We start from the raw sequence: 16,594 nt of genomic DNA on the forward strand, positions 1-16,594 counted from the left end.
ACATTAAAAAGATTTCAGATAATTCTATAAAATTTGTTGGATGCATTGAAACAAACTTGCCATGTACTACCACTAGACAAAATGTGATGACAAAAAATGCTTATTAAAAATTGAAATTTTAAAAATAAATACAATCACTTGTACTTAATCGATAAAACTATTAATAAATCTGAAATCAATAATTCTGAAATCTTCATACTTAAAACATAAAGTAAACACATACACATCACACACATATAATGCACATACACACATACATAACAGACAATGTTAATAATAATATTTAATAAAAGTACAAAAATCATTCTAATCAAATAATTAGCACAATCTTTATTCATTAAAAATAATATAAGGGAATGTATTAATAAATTACACTGCTCTATAATTGAAACACAGATATGAAAATTAATAAAAGAAATGTTTACCGACTAAATTACAGAAAACATTTTTATAATTACTACAATTAACATACAACTTTTTTTGTTACAATAAATGAGTATTCTGTATATATTTATCCCAATTGATATAAGACATCATTATATTTACTCTAAGATGATACCCGTAATGCTGCACACAGCTGGTTATTAGTCGTTGATAATTATGACCCCCTATTTGCAATGCAATTATATATCACACATTTGTTGCTATATAAAAAATAGATCCGATCATTATTGCCTTTTGTATTAATATAAATAATTACAAAACTAGCTTCAAACAGAATGACAAAGTGAATGATAAAACAATTGATGTATGACAGATGCACGGCAATTCTTTTAAAAGTAAAAAATTTACAATAAAGAAATGCTGTTAAGTATTTCACATAAAAACAAAGATTAATGGCATCATTAATACATTTATTCTGGTGGCATTAAATAGCACCTTTAATGAGTTATACAGGATGAATACTGTCTGATACAACAGTTGATTGGTATATCACCTGTTATTTGTTATACAATTTATACTTCTTTTTTGTGATGATTTTAATACTTTATTTAAACTGTTTAGCTGCTTCATCACAATGAACATATTTTTAATTACACAGTCTGTTGATGTAATACTTCATTTGAAATAACAATAAAAACTTAATTAGCATAGAAATTCTAAGTTTTATAAAACGATATAATGAAAAGTATGCAGTTTACTTTTTTCACCGATTTAATTTTTATCATAAATTGTGAAAAATAAAGATCAAAGTGATGACTTAACCTTCTTGTCTGGTAAGGTAGCAAATATGTTGGAAATTTTTCTATTCACAAGTATTAATTTACTATTTTACTATCCACTTATCAGTAAAGTTTTAGAAATTTAACTAAATACAACTACTTGAAAGAGGGAATGTATCTTCAGTCATATCTAATACCTGTTGACAAAAGTAGCTGTAAAATTAAACACAGGTTTCAATTTTAACTTATATTTTTTATATGTAAAAATAAGTACAAAACATGTGTAAATTTTAATTAAACCTGAATCAAATGAAATACTTCACAGCTTTTTATTTTAATTAACAAACAAATATGTCTTTAATTGAAAATTTCTACGACTTAACAAATGATCTTCTACCGGTTTAAAATTTTACAGGCAAACAATATTTATTTATCCTGTGAATGTAAAACACAGTGAGCTGATTAAACTCACTATCAAAAGACGACAGAGTATAAACCAATTGTCACAAATAGACGTAAAAGAATTACCGCTTCATTTGGCTTGCAAACTTAAAAATATTTGTCTTTTAGAAATCTATTTTAGAGACTAATGACTACTTCCTAAGCATCTACAGTAACAGAAATATATTTTTTTAACCGCGATTTTAAAACCAGTCTGGGGATCAAATCCCCCAGGAACAAGTCGATCTCTTTTTTAAAATTCTTTTAAAATAATGACAGCACAAGTTTTAAAAAAATTATTCTAATATTTACGCAAAGACTAATACCTAATACCTCTGCTACACCATGGCATAGCTTTTTAAGATTTGTATTGATCCAAAAGGTAATAGCAACTATCAATGTTTAGTTTTGGTGATCTTAAAATTATATTTAAATGATAAAGAAGATTTAATGTACATTTAAATTATAATGATTTTTTGTTTACTTTTTCAACCTTACTGTTTCAAGTTTCAATAATCCTGAAATGTATTTAGAGAATAAGGCTTGAAAACAAAAAAATTGTGTAAAGAAAGATTATAAAAAAATCAATGGTTAAGCTATGTTAAATAAACTGGTTTCAATATAACCTTAAATGAAATTAGGTGCTTTTTCACTTTGTACAAGCTGTCAACACTTAAAACAGCTCATGGTAAATCTCTTCCACCTCCGCAAATCTTTAGTGATTACTCAGATAAACCAAAATTCTTTACTGTCCACTTTTATCTTTAAGTATATAGCTATTGTAATAACTGCTGGTACTTTCAGCTTCAAAGTTACATTAAAATTTAAATAAATACAATCAGAAGTTATGGGTTTAAACTAGATTGCTTTTCTAATATAAGCAGAAAACCATCAGAATTTGGTCACAGATACATTACAAATGCTGATAGTTGAATCGAATTTGAATCATTTATTATTTTAAATAATTTTAGTTCTTAAATATATCTATTAGTAATACACTGCAGAATAATTATGTAACATATACATAAAACAATAAAATGACTGGTTAATATGAATTAAAACAATATGACTGAAAATATGACTTCAGAAAACCGTGCATCTGTATGACAAAAAATGTCACAATAATTGAGTACTAACAGTTATATTTAAGATTAAAGTTTTTTTTGAAAGTGATTAAAAACTGATTTCTAATATGGCAAAAAAATTGAACATCTCTAATTAGATCAGTCAAGAAAAATGGTGACAGCAGTACTTACTTTTAATTTATTACTTTTTTTTTATTGAGTTTTGATAAAAAAGATTTTTTTTTGTAACATTATAAGAATACTGATAAGAGTAAATAAAAATGTATATTAACAGATGAGGATGACAAATATAACAAGAAAATTAAAATATTTTTATAACTAGTGAACAGGTATGATGTTGCACATAAATATCGCCAAAAGTGTAAATAAAATAATTTAAAGTAATCATTCAAAAGCTCGTTTGTTGTATGCGAGTAGGCTAAATAACACCACAACACTGCATCGGACGAGCAAGTAAATAATTACCAACATTAGAGATAATAGAAATTAAGTACATATTTACAAATTAATGATATAAAAATAATAATCAGGAACTGACTTAATAAGTTACTTAAATGTATCGCTGTCTAATTAATTATACAAATAACATCAAATTATTAAATATTAACACTACTTATTACTGATTATAGGTCCGATACTAACAATAAAAAAGAAATTAAAAAAATAATAAAAATAAATAAATTTATGTATATCTTTCCACAAAAAAAAAAAGAAAAAGATATATATATAATTTTAATTATTTCATATACAAAGTGCATGCATTACTACATTTATTTAATATACAATATAAAAATCGTACAACAAGAAAAATATAAGGTAACAAACTAATTTAATATCAAGGAAATTATTGCGATTGATGAACACCATCTTTAACATTACAATATATAAATAAAACTTTTTCAAATATCTCTATACTCATGCTCAAAAAAGTACAGTATAAATTGAAAATTATTTTCATCTTTTTAAACTGATGCATTGTCATTAACAATAATAAAGTAAAATATATTTATGGTTTTTTTTCATTCACATGACATGAGTTACGTTATATAAAAAAAAGATACATAAATAAATAATACAAAACAATCTAAATTACAGTGATCATTAATAAATGGTGATAAATGATTCTGAATTATAATTTAACATTTATTATGATTTATACAGTTTATGTCAAGAAAATAAAACACAAAAATGTGTGACCAAACAAAAAATTAATGCAGAAACAAAAATATCAAGTCAAGTAAAGGCAAGATTATTCTTTCATTGACTACCATAAAAATAATATAAATTACATTTCTAAAACCTTCTGGTCAGGTGTTGCAAAAAAATGTAATTTGTACAGTTGATTTTCATTTGTTCACATCACACATGCATTTATAGCAAACTATATCGGTCAATATTTAATGATAACAAATGAGCTTATGAATGGCAAGTGATAAATAAATCAAATTTTTATTGTGAAATGGAACAAACAATTAAACAACACATACACGGGTGAATCAGATAGGCAGGTTACATGTTGACAAGAGATATCGGGTACATCAACTTCATGAAATTTAACTGTTACAAAGAACAGTGACAGTGACATTAACATATTTATACTGATAACAACCAGTATTAAGTTCAAATACCAGCAAATATTGCAAACATTAAAATATTATTTATTATTATTAAATCCAATTAACATTTCAAAAGCTTCAAACAACACATCTATTACAGAAATACAACTGTTTTAAAACAATACATTCATTAAGTACAGAGAAAATATATTTATTTACTTCTACAACCACCCAAACACACCAGACGTTACAGATTGAAAATGCAACACAATTTTTATATATATTATATGCACTTATAGCTCCATACACACACACACACACACATACACATATATATATATATATTCAATGCTCTGCTAGGAAACCCCCCTCGTCCCCTCTTGTCATCGCATCCTAATAATGAGTCTAGTCTACGGCAAATGAGATGAACTTTTTACCACAGAATAACCTAACTTCATTTAGTTTTTTCATAAATCCTTAACTGACCTTGACTAGATAACTTGTCATATGATTTTTTATCAGCAAGTTTCCTTGATCAGTATAATTGTCTAGCAATTTAAAAAAATGGTTCCTAATATTATTAATTAATAGTAAATTTATTAATTAATGTTACTCTTGTGTCATGGAATGCATTGACTTTCCTTTATGTTTACAATTCACTATTATGTGAGCTTGTATCTACTTTATCTCTTAAGATGTTTAAAGTTTTGTATTTAACATATCTACTGTCAATTATTATCATTAATTGTGTAAAGACTTGATTCATGAGTTACACTAAAAAAATGTTTTTTTGGAAAAGCCAAAGACCAACTGATCAATAAATACACTAGCTTTATAGTCATTAACAACTGCTTGTTAAGTGAGCTGTATTTTAAAACACAGTAAATACTGTTGATAATGTATAACAATACTAAAACTTATAACTTAATGACATATATTAAAAAGCTATTGAAAAAATTATGCAACTTAAGAAAATTGATTGGTACAGTACGTGAAAAAATTGTAGTGTCTGTAAAAGAGAAGAAAATAACTCCATAACACTTATTAAGCTTTTACATAACAGTGATTTAGAAAGTCATTTCATTTCAGAGAATTAATCACAATAACCAAAGGAAACAGAAGTGTATATGTTTTTTCACTGTGTATTATTTATGAACAATACTGTTCATGTTAAAAACAAACCAGGATGGTAAACCTAATAAGAATACATATTCCTTCACCCATTTTCTCTAGATTTGTATGCAAAACAAAGATAAAAAGACATCTTAAATATTTGTTACTGTGGACTAAAAGAATTAGTATGACATGATACACTAGTTTTACTGGTCTCAGTTATTAGACCTCGACTTGTGAAATCACTTGTAAAGTATGGTAGTCAAGGTAACTGGCTGAAAAAGAACATATGACCTTTTACCACAGGATGGTCAGACAAGACAAATATAAGACGATACAGGAGTCAATCACGACAACATTTACACTACCGAGGCACTTCAGGGAAAATATTTCCTTGTCATGTTACTCCGTCACTGAAAAACCATTGAGCAAAAAACAAAGAGTACCGACCCACACTACTACTTATTGCAACATTCCATTATGGGTTAGATTCTGCAACCATTATGTTGTGCACTTGCTCCAATTTGTATGCCAGTCTTTGTTTCTGTGAGAATTCATCTTCTTCTAAAGTAACACTTAACTGTTCATTATATTTCATCGCATAAGAATATAGCTCATGAAGAGCACAGTTTGTATTGAACTCTGATGAATGTAGCTGTAACAAAAAACAGAAAATTAATAGTTACAGAAGAATAAACTAACCTTGCAGTTGATGTTTCTGCTAATTATCTTGAAGTTTTGCATATTACAAACAAAAGGAGTATTTTTTATGTAAAGGAATATTTTTTATATCAACTGAATGTATCCAGCAAGCGATATCATAAATCGTATCAAAATCTATTTTATTATATTAATGTGAACTCTATTAATATTTTTTAACACTTATATGAACCTAAAATGTTTAATTCCTCGATTAAATGACAAACTAACTAGTCACCTTTGAAATCAGTCACAGTGTTATCACATAAACAGACTCATAAACCAATCACAAACGACAATATACAATCCATTATTTACTACTTTCAAGAAATTTACAATTTACATCAGCTTTTAATCAGAATTATTGAATTCTATTAATGGTGTCCAAAGATAGTTTTATCATGTAACAGTAACACTAAGCTACAAATAACTGAAAAACCAAAATAATAGGATCTAAACTGACTAAAGGCTCAAACATTGATTTAACACATGGAGTGGTAGCCTAAATTTAAATATAAAACCAACCAGAGATTGATTATTTTTCATATTTCTTGCACTGATGACACTTTCTGATATTACTCTAATTTAAACGTTTTGTAAGCAAAAATAAACCAGATGTAAAAAGAAAGAAAAATAAAGTATAGCACTAGTAATTATAACAGATAGTAGCATCACCTCTGTAGTGGCACGGCTGAGGAAATAGTTAACCTGCAATACACATGTTATTGCTAAAGGGATTTCAATTTTGATAGAACTATTTTACAAAATCGATTACATTTTGTGTAATAATTTTTACTGGTGTTATCATTGCAGGTATTCTTACGAGCTAAATACACTACTTGAGTAAGATATGAGTAGATAATGCCCATAAAAATGTCAGTTTTGAAAAAAATTGATGTAATTGAATTGTTAAATCACTTATTAGGGAGCAAGCATTCTGACATAGAAATTTATGTTATTTTCACATGTAAAGCAATTTAAAAGAACAACAGTTACACTTTGTTTCATTTTAATTAATATATGTTACATACATCCTTGAAAGAGGAGAAAAGTTCAAATGTGGAATGAAAGCAACCCTACTTGATGCACAACATAAGGCATGGTTACAAGCACAGGTTTAATTATAGAGGCGGTTGTTCCAGCAAGCAGTAATAAAACATGCTGGACCTGACCGCTTCTAGGCGCATAGTTTGCCTCAATATATTATAATATGATCAAACATATAACATGTATGTTTTGCAATCAATAAATTAAATTGTCTTCTGATAATTATTTATAATTTTTCTTATGGTTATTTTATCATTTAAGTGTATATCCAATTTAAATTATAAAATAACTGATGGAAAGTAAAAATATAAATAAAACTTACCCTTGATTCTTCAGCCAACATCGCCCCCATATCTTGATCAGATATAGCAGGCATCATTTTAATATCAGAATAATATCTTTCCACCCACTCTTTGTAAACAGGAATGTCTTTAGCATATAGTAATTTTGAACTAGGAGAATCTTTGCCTATATTAAAGAAACGAAAACAAAATCACAAACATATGAAAGATCGCTTTAGTTACTGTGCTTATGATAAGAAATCAGTAAATGCTATTGCTCCTCTGACCTCCTGGGAGAGCGGTAATATCAGCCTTTCATCCAGTAGATTCTGGAATTGCATCGAAGTCAGGATTGGCAATTTTCATACACTATAATAAATTCTCATTGACCAAAAAAAAAAATAGTCACTATAATATCTGGGTTAGCAATAAGTTATTACTTACTATATGAATAAATAAATAAATCAGTTCTAATTTTTAATGTCTTTTAATGTATTTCAATGCCTGTTTTTATCACAATTATTTTTATTAGTTTAAAATTAGGGTTGGTTAGAATATCAGATTGCGATGACTCAGCTGGAATTTCCAAATATATTTCATTATAAGCTGTTTGATTTAAAAAAAAATTAAATTTTCTTTTAAAACTTTGTATATTACTTTTAACCATCTGTATTAAAAATTTTACAGAATTTTTCAATGTTACTTGTAAAGAAACCTGATAAATATATAACTGAAAAATCATGAAACTCTGTGCACTTGATACTTGGATCTTCATAACTAAATAATTTAGAGATCTAAAATACACAGGGTTTGGCAAAAATAATTCCCCAATTTGAAATGTAAATAAAATAGACATTAAAATTAAATTACAAATAAATTAAATATATTCTGAAAGATAAGTGTTTGTCATTTATTTTCACATACCTTTTATTAATTTTTAAAAATTATGTTGTTCATACACTGACCATCACTATCTATATAGATCATTAACCTCTCCCAGAAATTCTGCATTACTTTTCTTGTCATTTTCAACGGTATTGCAGCGATTTGTCAATGGATAGCAGCTTTTAATCGACTGAGGGTTCTCAATTTCTATTTAAGATTTCAGCCTTTAGATGTCCTCAGAAAAAAAATCACATGCTGCAAGATCAGGTGACTGTGCAGGCCACAGGATGTCAGCTTGTCATGAAATAAGATGTCCGGGAAACATCTTTGAGGAAATTCATTGATCTTCTTGCTGTGTGAGCAGTGGCCCCATCTTGTTGAAACCATTATCAGCTTGATTTCCGAGTTATTACGTCTTTGTAACCAGAAGCCGCATAACATTTTTATATAATATTCGGAAGTTACTGTAACTGACTGCTTTTCTTCTTCAAAAAAGTAAGAACCTATTATTCCAAATTCAGCAACCGTGCACCGAACTGTAACACACTCAGAGTGCAGCAGAAGGCGCATGTGAAATTGTAGGGGATTATTTCCTGCCCGGTATCAAGAGTTTTGTTTGTTAACACAACTCATTAAATGGAAACAGGCTTCATCACTCAACAGCATGATTGTGTTCACTGTAACATTTTCCAGAATAACCTGGCAAGAAGTGATGCGGCTAATCCAGTCATGTTCATTCAGCTGCTGCATGACCATTGTTTTGCAAGGATGAAACTGTAAATCGGCATGTAAAATTCTCCTTAAAGTCTGGAGAGAAATTTTTAACACAGCAGTGTGTTTAAGAGTTGAGTAATGTGGAGATTGTGTAATCGCTTGTCTCACTGCTTCCATACTTTCAGGTGTTTGAATGTTTTGCGGCCAACCTGGATGTTTCTTTTTCAATTTTGAACTGGTAGCACTAAAATTGGACACCTGTAACTGAACTGTCTTCTAATCGGGTACCACGGCGTGTCGACCTAGCTGAAAGGGTTAATAAAATAATTGTCGAGTATTGATAACAATCAGTATTTTTAAAATACATTTCAATAATGAAAGCGACACACTTACCACTCCATGCCATGGTTGTAACTGAAATGGCAAGACATTTGTTACAAAATGGTGTGCCGACACCACACCCTGTACTATTGGTGCTCCACCAGTATTGGTGGGAAATCAGGGAGTTATTTCTGCCAGACTCTGTATTAGTTTTTATTTTATTAAAATTTTTTTTTGATAGAGGTTATAGTTCAATAAATAATAGAAATATGTGTTTGTTTCATATTTATTTGTCCTGCAGGTTGAAATATTGTAAGTAGGCTTAAAATAGACAACAGAAAAGTAATAAATAAACATGTCGGTTAACAACACATGGAACATCTAGTGTAGTAAACTGAAGGAGTAAATCGGTTCCTACAGATCACTGAAGTTAAATGATGCTGCTAAAGTTTATTATTATCATCATTAGTCACAACTAAAACATTTTGACAATAAGAGCTAAATTATGTATTTAATTGGACAAACTCTAATTTAAGATGTTAATTGATAATGCTTAACATAATAATGGGCTTAAAAATAAAAGTAGGAAAGTTCAAAAAGGTTTTATTAATCGGCTTGACTACCACTATCACGCTAAACATAGATTTACTTACATCTATTACATTTATATGTGAAAGATTAGCACCGAAATAAAGTTTAACAAATCTAAATATCATTCAGTCACTAAAGAAACCTTTTTCATGTATTAGCTATGCGAGGGGGAAAGGCATATACAGTAGTTTAGTATGTTTTCCTGACACTGTTTATATAATTATACAAGAGTTAAAAATTCAAAATTGAGATAATACTGTACACAGTATCCACAAAAATATAAAACTTACTGTGAGAACTCATTAATAATTATAAAAAAATAATAAATAAATATATAACATACTATTTTACCAATAAAAGCAGTAATCAACACAACAGAATGTTAGTGTAAGCAAGTAACGGTTAAGTAAATTTTTCTAACTCATCTAATTTAACATGGTAGCAATTTTGAAAGCACCAGCATCGTCAGCTGTTTAAACTTAATACTGAAAAAGTATTGTATATTATTGTGAATAAAGTGCAGAGTTGGATAATTTAGAATGGTTCCTGTTATGTTAGAACAGTTCATATTACTTTTATCACAATAGTAAACAATATTTTAATATGTATTTAAAGTATTAACAGCTGATGATGAGTGTGCTCTTGAAACCAGTACTAAGCTTAGGAAAACAAAAACATTTCTTAGTGGCTTAATCAATCATTTCTATGTTTATTTCCTTACCACAAGATAAATAATAAAAATAACTTTCTAGAAAAATGTATAAAAATTAATTAGCACACAGTCAATCCTGGGCTAAGACATCAAAAACATAGTAAAAAATACTTGAAATGACAATAGTGCGGCAATTAAGATACTGGACTGAAGCTGTTTATTATTCACTATAGACCACAGCTGCTTCCGTGCACTATTTACACTGAAGTTTGCACTTCTGTGCACTGTTCACATGATGAATTGAATGTTTGAGAAAATGCTTCCTTCCTAGTCATCTTCACTTGTTTGCTTGTCACAGCTTTCTGGATTGAAGAGACATCTTAAATTTCATTCACTATACTGACATATTTATTTTAGGAAAAAAAAAGATTGACTGGTTAAACCTGGTGAGCAGTTGAAGAACACTGGGTCATTATCATGCATAAAACACAGGATCTATTTTCTACAAACTCAGGCTCAACATGATGAATTCAGAATTCGGTCAATTAAACATCACTTCTTTATAAAATTTACAGTTTACAGTATGACTTTCCAGCACAAATTTCTAATGAATAATACTTTACTATCAGAAAGTACAATCAGTATTATCTTCATTTGTGGTTTTATAATCTGTTTTTGAGCTTTTGGTTTTTTCATCTAAGTTGCAATCGGACGTTTTTTGTTGGATCCAGATAAAACAGCAATTTCAACCACCTACTACAATCCAGCTTAAAAAATTTCTATTATTGCTGGGATTTTAATGAATTCAACAGGCACTGATGTTTTTGTTCTAGCGTTAACAAATGAGGAACAAAATGTACGCATACTTGTTTTTCTAATTATAGAAATTTTATCACAAAGTTCTCCCGGGACTTTTATAGCCGAGGAAAACATTCACATAAACATATGTCCAAAATGCTTTGTTTCCGAGTCATGGCTAGTGAAAGATTTCGTTCTTTTTTTCAACTACCCTGGTGAAATGAGGTCGTACTGAAAATTTTAACATGTTAATTGCAGAATTAGTGATTTCTTATGGTTTTTACAGGAAAAATCAAATAAAATAGATCCCAGAACCACATCTACAGTAGTTTTTGAGAAATTTGGGATGAAAAAAATAAATTGGGGTAAAAAACACTGCTTTTTATGTTTGACATACAATAACTTTGTTAAATTGGTGATAAACACATCAAATTTATAAAAAAAAACATGTAGAGGATTTAATTTAATTGATCTAATGATTTAATTTAAAGTGATCTAAGATAAACTGGATATAAGAAAGAAAAGTTAAACAAAATTTTATTTTATTTAGAAACAGTAAATTACTACATTTGTAGAAAAGTATTTAATTAATATAAAAAAAACAAAATTTTTTTTGATGTGAAGAATTTATAAAAAAAAAATTACTATTAAATAAAAAAAAAAACTGAAAATTAAACAACTGTAAAAAAAAATACTTAATAATAATCTTTTTATTAATGTCAGAAATACAATAAATTATTTGAAAAATTATTAGTTCAAAGTTGGCAATAAAATAAGAACAGCTGATCAACGATGCGCAATACTGAATTAGTGTTAAAATCAATCTGTAAGATACATTAAGTATATCGGGTACTGTGAACTATGCTGTCATTAGCGAAGGTTTTCTGTGAATTTTAGTTTGAGTATGATCAGTTTGCCATTGAAGTAATGCCGTACTTATTTACAACAGAGGAATATGCTGATATGGTATTAAGTTTGGGTGTGTGTAGTGGTAATGCTACAACTGCTGTAGTAAAATAGGACATATGTTTTCTGAATTGCAGGATCCAAAACAATTAGTGCGACTTTTCACAATCTTCAGAAAACAGGTTCCCTACTTAGTATTTATACCAGCTATGAACGATCTATCCAGCATGATGCTGTTATTGATAAAATTACACTGATACATAAAAAATTTTTTTTAATAATTTCTCTAAGTGTGATACCATTTCTTAAATTGACTTTTTGCACATATTACAGATCTATAAATACAATTTTTCTATCATCTTTAGTTTTAAATAAATTACGCTTAAAAAAAAAAATAAGGGAAAATACAGTTAAAATAATTTTGCATGGCCATACCCCTGTATTAGAATGATTTCGCTGATGCTTTTCTTTTATAAATAGCCTAAGGTACATCCCGAATTAATATCCAAAAGTAATTGGCAGCATGTTAACAACATTTTCCTTTATAGGAGCTTTCCAGTGCTTTAATATTTAATATTTTGATTATATTATTTGCAGTGTTTAATATTTCCAGTACGCTGCTGCACTTTATTCCATTCTTAAAGCAAAATTTAATGCAAACTTTGTTCTGTCTTTTTCACACGTTAAAAATTGTCGACCATACGAAAACACATGTAGCCTTTTTCAAAGGCAACAATAAACTAAGCATCTGACATGGCTACTAATGCAAATATATGCTAGGGACAAGTGTACCAGCATAACAACAAACAAATTATGACAATTGGACTTAAATAACCTGGGAAATTTAAAAGTTCAGCGTATTTTTATCAAACCATGCAATAAAGTTTTTTCTGTCGCTCAGTTTTTTGTATAAAAATCATGCTTTGTACATCTAACCCCAAGGAAACAATCTAATTCTAATTGGAAATAATACTTATAGTTTATTGAGTTGAGATTAAAATAGTTTCTTTTGGTTAAACTGCAATAAAGTTATTAATCAAACCATGTATGAATGATAGTATACATTGATTTTCTTATGTGCCTTTTCAACTTTGTTATCTCAGCATCACTATATAAAATCTATTAAGTTATTTTGTTTTTTAATTTTACAATAAATTAAAACAAATTGTTAGGGATGTAGGATGTATATTGAAATGAAACAAGTATAACTGGATAGTGAATCTTGGAGAGCTGCATCAAACCAGTCAAATGACTGAAGACAAAAAAAGAATAAATAAATTACTTAGGAGAAACACAAAAAAAATTATAAAGCAAGATTATCATTACAAAAGTTTTACCGATTGTAGGAATAAAAAAGAAAAGTCCAATATCTTCAATAAAAGATATCCAATATCATATGTGATATATTTAAAAGACAAGCAAATGTTTTATTTGGTCAATACAAATAGAGTTGACCACTAAAAAGTAGTGGGAAGAGTAAATGGAATTTTTAATGCATCTAACTTATCGATGCACAGGCACAACATTACACAATTTTTATTATATTTCCACAACAATACAGCATTCTCCTTCTTTCTAAACCATCTCCTAAATCATCAAACAGTGATGAGAGCTAATGAGAGAATAAACTCTAACTACATCAAAGAAGTCAAGTTTTCAAACAGAAACAAGTCATTTTCAGCTGACTTGTGATTACCTACAATAAATTTTAAACCTGTATGTTTAATTCCACAGACAATGGTAAATTATCAATGGTAAATGATAAATAATTTCCTGATCCAAATAATTTAATCTATGTGCACAGACATTACATTATGTAAGATACGTGAAGATGTCCTAGTGCTCTTTATAAGTAATTAAATCATCTGCATATTGACTAAGGTACACAGAGTGCTATCATTGTCTGTAAAAAAAAAATATATATATATATAAGCACCGGCCGAATCTATGAATATTACTGACTGTACTCAGGTGAAAGTAAAAGTGATTATATAAACTAAGGAAAATTAATAATGTATTCAAACAATGGTGAAGAAGGAGAAAACAACTTCTTTTCACACATAATCTGAACTCAAGTGAAATCAATTATACTAAAAAAAATACTGACCGAGTCTGTGATCAGATGTTGAACAAGAATCCATAAAAGTCTGGGCCACGACTGAAAGGCAAGAATCAACTATGTTTGATTTATGGATATCAAACACAAAGTTTGGATTTTTTATTAGGTTAACCCAAAAGCGTAATGGTAAACTGTAACACAACAAAACAGAACATTCTAATCTAACAATAAAACACATTAACGATAATAGAATTATAATATACCACCGATAAAATATCTTAGCAAGTAATTACTCAATTATTTAACAATAAAATGACTCATTACTCAGTACTATTCTTACTACCAAACAGATTAGACAATATACTATGGAGAAATATCCTCATTCTTGAAGAAAGAATATTTATTAACCCATTGGTTTACTAATTTTACTCGTGTAAATAATTCTCATAAAAACCCTTTTTTTGATAGAGTAAGATTATTAATTATTATTTAAAAATTACCAAAAAAACAATTTTAATATTAATATTAGAAAACATTTCACTATTTACACGGTTATGATATACTTCTATGTACTCTGAGATGATGTTATTTTAAATTAATTAAAGAATATCATTAATTCAACCGATCCATTTTTTAATCTTTGGTTCATTTGCACCTCCTGATCGCCATAACTTGGAAATTACCAATTTAAATTATAACTGGAGTAGGAAATAGATATGGCCTTCTATTCTAATCTACACCATTTTTTCACAGTATCACAGTAAAATGAGATAAAATAAAAATGAAAAAAGAGGTTAATTGAATTCTCAGTTAAGTTTCTCATGAACAGTTTTCACTAATGTATTAATGCAGCTTATATTGTTTTTTATTATTCATATGATTAAAATTAACAATTTCATCTCTATAGAACTGCAAAATAATATGCCACTCTTAACTCTGAGAAGGTGATATCACCTATAACTGCAATACTGTCATAACGACATGTGCACATCTTATTTTTTTGATAATGTACAACACAGAACATACTTGATCAGAGGTGCCTAAATGGGTTAAAAAAAATTTATTTAAAATTTAAAATTAAAAACTAAAACTTCACATCACTAAGGTGAATTAGTTAAAGTAAAGAAACAATAACATTTGAAATAATTTACTGGGTACTTTGAATGAAATGGAAATGATTAATTTTTTTTTTTTTACAATAAAAAAACTCTTAAGTTGAATGATTTCCTTTTATTCAATGATATGTTTTAAAAATTGGACAGCATAAAAATAAAATTTTAAAGAACACACAAAAGTTGCTGGGGGAAAACACTCAACATGTATGAGGGTGTTTGAGAGAATATATCAGCAGTGCATGGCATTTGTTTACAAGCAAGGTTTTCAGAATACACTATGTGAATGTTACCTGTTGCTTTTCCAAGTATGGACAACTTCTGGGTCTGTAATGCTATGCAGTAATGCTTGATCATCAAGAAAATCAAACATGTATTTGATCGCTAATGGGAGTGCACTTCCTCTATGTGCTGTACTAAAGATTGTCTCAAACAAATCATCAACAAATTTTTGTAATGTACCCTGTAAAAAAAAGAGTGATTCAGAATTTGTAAGCTTGTAATTATTACATAAAATATTAATTAACAATCATAAAATATCATTAAAAATAACTATCTTAGACCAAATTTCATGAAAGTAATGATCCTTTAATAATTTCCCTTGCAGAGGTTGGTACATCTATAGCACTCAACTTCCAACTGTTTTGTTGGGATTACTTAATTTTGTCCACAGATTGCATTACTTCCCTATGGCAATTTATGGGAGTTATAGACAAAAAATTAATAAGATGGTTGCACTGATGTGAAATTTATGCAAAAATATATTTTTTGGGCTTTTATACCTTGATACTGGCTGAAATACACAGACAACTTGGTTGCAATATACAGGATATATGTGATGCGTGAAAGAAATGGACAAAAATGATATAGAATGTTTCAGAACAATAGAACAAAGTATAATTTAGTAATTGCCAACACCCAATTTAAAAATCATAATAGAAGAATATACACTTGGAAAAAGCCAGGCGATACTGCAAGGTATCAGATAGATTATATCATGGTTAAGCAAAGATTTAGAAATCAACTCGTTGACTGCAAAACTTACCCACCCTGGAGCAGACATTGATAGCGACCATAATTTGGTGATAATGAAATGTAGATTGGGGTATAAAAACCTGAAGAAAAGGTGTCAGATGAATTGGTGGAATTTAGAGAAGCTTGAGGAAGAGGA

At 28.4% G+C, this 16,594-nt stretch overlaps 1 protein-coding gene across 2 annotated transcripts in view; it reads right to left on the reverse strand.

Moving 5' to 3' along the window:
- Positions 1–303: 303 nt before the first annotated feature.
- Positions 304–16,594, reverse strand: part of PlexA (plexin A) — a 201,527-nt gene continuing 185,236 nt past the window's right edge. For both annotated transcript variants that reach the window (XM_075362153.1, XM_075362154.1), the window contains exons 24-27: positions 15,717–15,886; positions 14,360–14,502; positions 7,427–7,572; positions 304–6,013 (exon numbers count right to left, since the gene is read on the reverse strand). In XM_075362153.1, the coding sequence (XP_075218268.1) occupies positions 5,837–6,013; positions 7,427–7,572; positions 14,360–14,502; positions 15,717–15,886 (636 nt within the window). In that variant the 3' untranslated portion in view covers positions 304–5,836. The remainder of the gene's footprint in view (positions 6,014–7,426; positions 7,573–14,359; positions 14,503–15,716; positions 15,887–16,594) is intronic.

This window comes from Lycorma delicatula, chromosome 4 (assembly GCF_047948215.1).
Source record: "Lycorma delicatula isolate Av1 chromosome 4, ASM4794821v1, whole genome shotgun sequence".
Classification (NCBI taxonomy): domain Eukaryota; kingdom Metazoa; phylum Arthropoda; class Insecta; order Hemiptera; family Fulgoridae; genus Lycorma; species Lycorma delicatula.